At 47.2% G+C, this 2,703-nt stretch overlaps 1 protein-coding gene across 1 annotated transcript; it reads right to left on the bottom strand.

Moving 5' to 3' along the window:
- Positions 1-829: 829 nt before the first annotated feature.
- LOC105556206 lies at positions 830-2,008 on the bottom strand. Its single transcript, XM_012003290.1, has one exon. The coding sequence runs from the start codon at positions 2,006-2,008 to the stop codon at positions 830-832; it is 1,179 nt and encodes a 392-aa protein (XP_011858680.1).
- Positions 2,009-2,703: the final 695 nt, after the last annotated feature.

Below are 2,703 nucleotides of genomic sequence, written 5' to 3'. Positions count from 1 at the left end.
TTACATATAATTTATCATTAAATAACTTCTTAACATAATGTATATAAGTTTTAAAAATACAAGTAGATAACATTATTATTATATTATATTTACCTTCTTTATCATTGTACATATTTTCCACAATTGATGTTGCGCCTTGTGTATCCTTATGTTGTATTACGGAATTCTGTATTATTATTTTTGTATTATTTGTATTATCAATATTTTCTTTTTCATTTATAGCATCTTCAGTTAACTAAAAAGTAAAACTACTAGCAATATTTCAATATTATGCAAAAAATTCATAAATTTATAATTTTTATACGTACATATGGAATAGCATCTTTTTTCAATTTCCTGTAAGAATGGTTCGATTCATAATCTTGTTCCTTAAAATGTTCCGAACACACAGCTGCTGATTTTGGTGGATTATAATTTTGTATGTTTAGTGACTCGAGCCACTTTTGTTTCCTCTCTATGTTTTTAGGAAAACTAAAAAAAATATTTTATATAAATATAAATATATCATCTACCCGACAATAAAGCAATACATTTGAATCACTAAGATTATAAATACATAACCGAACATAACCTACATTTTATATATTTTACTTGCATGTGGAATGAAATCTTCCTTTTTTTTCTTTTTCTATTTGTTCATGATTTTTGTTTTTCATACGATTTGTACAACCGGTTATGATACAAAAACTCATTTTTGTTGTAGCGTGATAGCACTTGAGATGTTTGATGCTTGCGAGATAATGCGATATGCGGCTAACACAACGCCCGAATATATACGAAACTGACCGAATGTACCCGAAATGCCACAAATGACTCTCTTCACTCCTGATCAACGACCCCCCTCGCCCATCGTGACACCTAACGTTCCGTCCATATATTCATTACGTCCATGGTTGCAGCAATCACAAGGGTAAGATGAGTCGCCCTGATGCGTCGTCTGATGAGCTGCCGTCTTCCTTGGCGATGATGATGATGAGCTGGGGCCAGGATGAGCTGTCGTGGTTTCGATCCGCTCGAGAGCCCGTATCCGAGTGCTCAGGAACTCCTCGAGCTTCTCGAACGTAGGATATTCGCGCGTGGCGCCAATCGCGTTCTCCCATTGCTCGCGTGTCACGCGATCAAGGAGTCGCGTGACATGATAAACCACGGCGCAGTCCCCGAGCTTCTCTTTGATCTCGAGGGCCTCCAGTCCTTTCAGCGCCTCCTTTACCCCCGAAACCAGACTGTCCAAGGCTGCCGCTTTCCTTGGCACCGGGGTTGAGCTGGCGAAGATCTTGTCAAGGCAGGAATGAATGAGCAGTCGTTTATTTTCATACCTGTCCTTGAGAAGATCCCAGGACGGCGTGAGCGAGTCTCCGGCCATTGAGAACCCTGATATCAGCTGAGCTGGCGTGCCTTCCACCGACGAACGGAGGTAATGAAGCCTCTCCACGTTCGTGAGCTGCTCGTTTGAGATGATCAGACTTGAGAAGAGATCTCGAAAGGCAGGCCATGCGGCATACTCCCCGGTGAACTTGGGGAGTGAGATGTCTGGCAAGCGTGAGTGCGTCTGTCGGGTCTCGCCGGCCGATGAGCTGGTCTGTGGTTGAGCGGGCTGAGCGGCTGCCAATGCGTGGCGAAGCACGCCGAGGACTCGTCGCGCCTGCATGTAGCACCGCGACTCTTCCTGATGAGCATTCTCAGCGAAATACTCGTGGTGAATAAGCGCCGAGGGCCATGACATCTCGAAGTAAGCGTGTTCCTTGATGAACGCCTTGTGCGTCTCCTCGATCAGGAGCTGAAATTGGCTCACTTCTTCGAGGGATGTCCGTGCCGGGACATCCGGCAGCGACTCTGTGAGCTCCCTGAGCGACGCGATCCGGCCCATCTGCATCCGGACCTTCAGCGCGAGCTCCGTCGGAAGCCGGGCAGGAGACGTCGTCCTCCCCGACGTGCGGTCTCCCTGCGGCACTTCCAACACCGGGGTTTTCGGGCGGTCCGTCTTGCCCGTTTTTGGTTCGTCCGCCATGAGGAGAGTTGAGAAGTCTCGCCGCCGATGAGCTGTCACGCGAGAGGATCGTGAGATCACGTGATCGATGAGTGAGACCGTGTATATGTGCGCCGCTGATCACGCGAGAGGGGCGCGAGATCACGTGATCGATGAGTGGGACCGTGTATGTACGCGCCGCCGATCACGTGATCGCTGCGTGGTTGAGCTAATCCGTCCGAGAGCCTCGCCGCAATCCGGCTCGAAGGACCAAAAATGTTAGCGATTCTCGCTAGGAGAGTTCGCTGGTACCGCTGCGGATGGAAGCAGGTTGAGAGGACTTAGCGGTAAGAGGCCCAAGGAAAGAATGCACGCGTGAGAGGGTGGAATATCACGTGATCGTAACTCGGATCGTTTTGAATAAAAATACCGTATCACAAGTTTAATAATCACAGTATGCTTACAGTTGAGGAGTCTATGAGTATGACGGTAATGAAAAGTCCTTAATCACTTGCACGGTTCGATATTATTGATCGAGAGCCGGCCTCGTGAATGTAGATGCCCGTGAGCCGTGTCCACGCGGCGCCGGCGTGCGATGCGTGGTGAGCCTGAGCTGCCTTGATGCTGTATCTTGAGCTGTCCTGGATGATTCGCACTGCTGAGAGTTCACTACGTGTCCGCACTGATTGTCAATCTTATAATAACTGTGATGACAATTCTTCGTGCAATATTGAAAA

Source organism: Vollenhovia emeryi, unplaced genomic scaffold, assembly GCF_000949405.1.
Source record: "Vollenhovia emeryi isolate VEMERY1.0 unplaced genomic scaffold, V.emery_V1.0 DF940223.1, whole genome shotgun sequence".
Classification (NCBI taxonomy): domain Eukaryota; kingdom Metazoa; phylum Arthropoda; class Insecta; order Hymenoptera; family Formicidae; genus Vollenhovia; species Vollenhovia emeryi.
The sequence above is the reverse complement of the archived record's forward strand: the minus strand, read 5'-3'. Positions and strand labels throughout refer to the sequence as shown.

Excerpts from the sequence above, each read along its gene's own strand:
- LOC105556206 (XM_012003290.1), bottom strand. The coding sequence starts at position 2,008 with ATGGCGGACGAACCAAAAACGGGCAAGACGGACCGCCCGAAAACCCCG.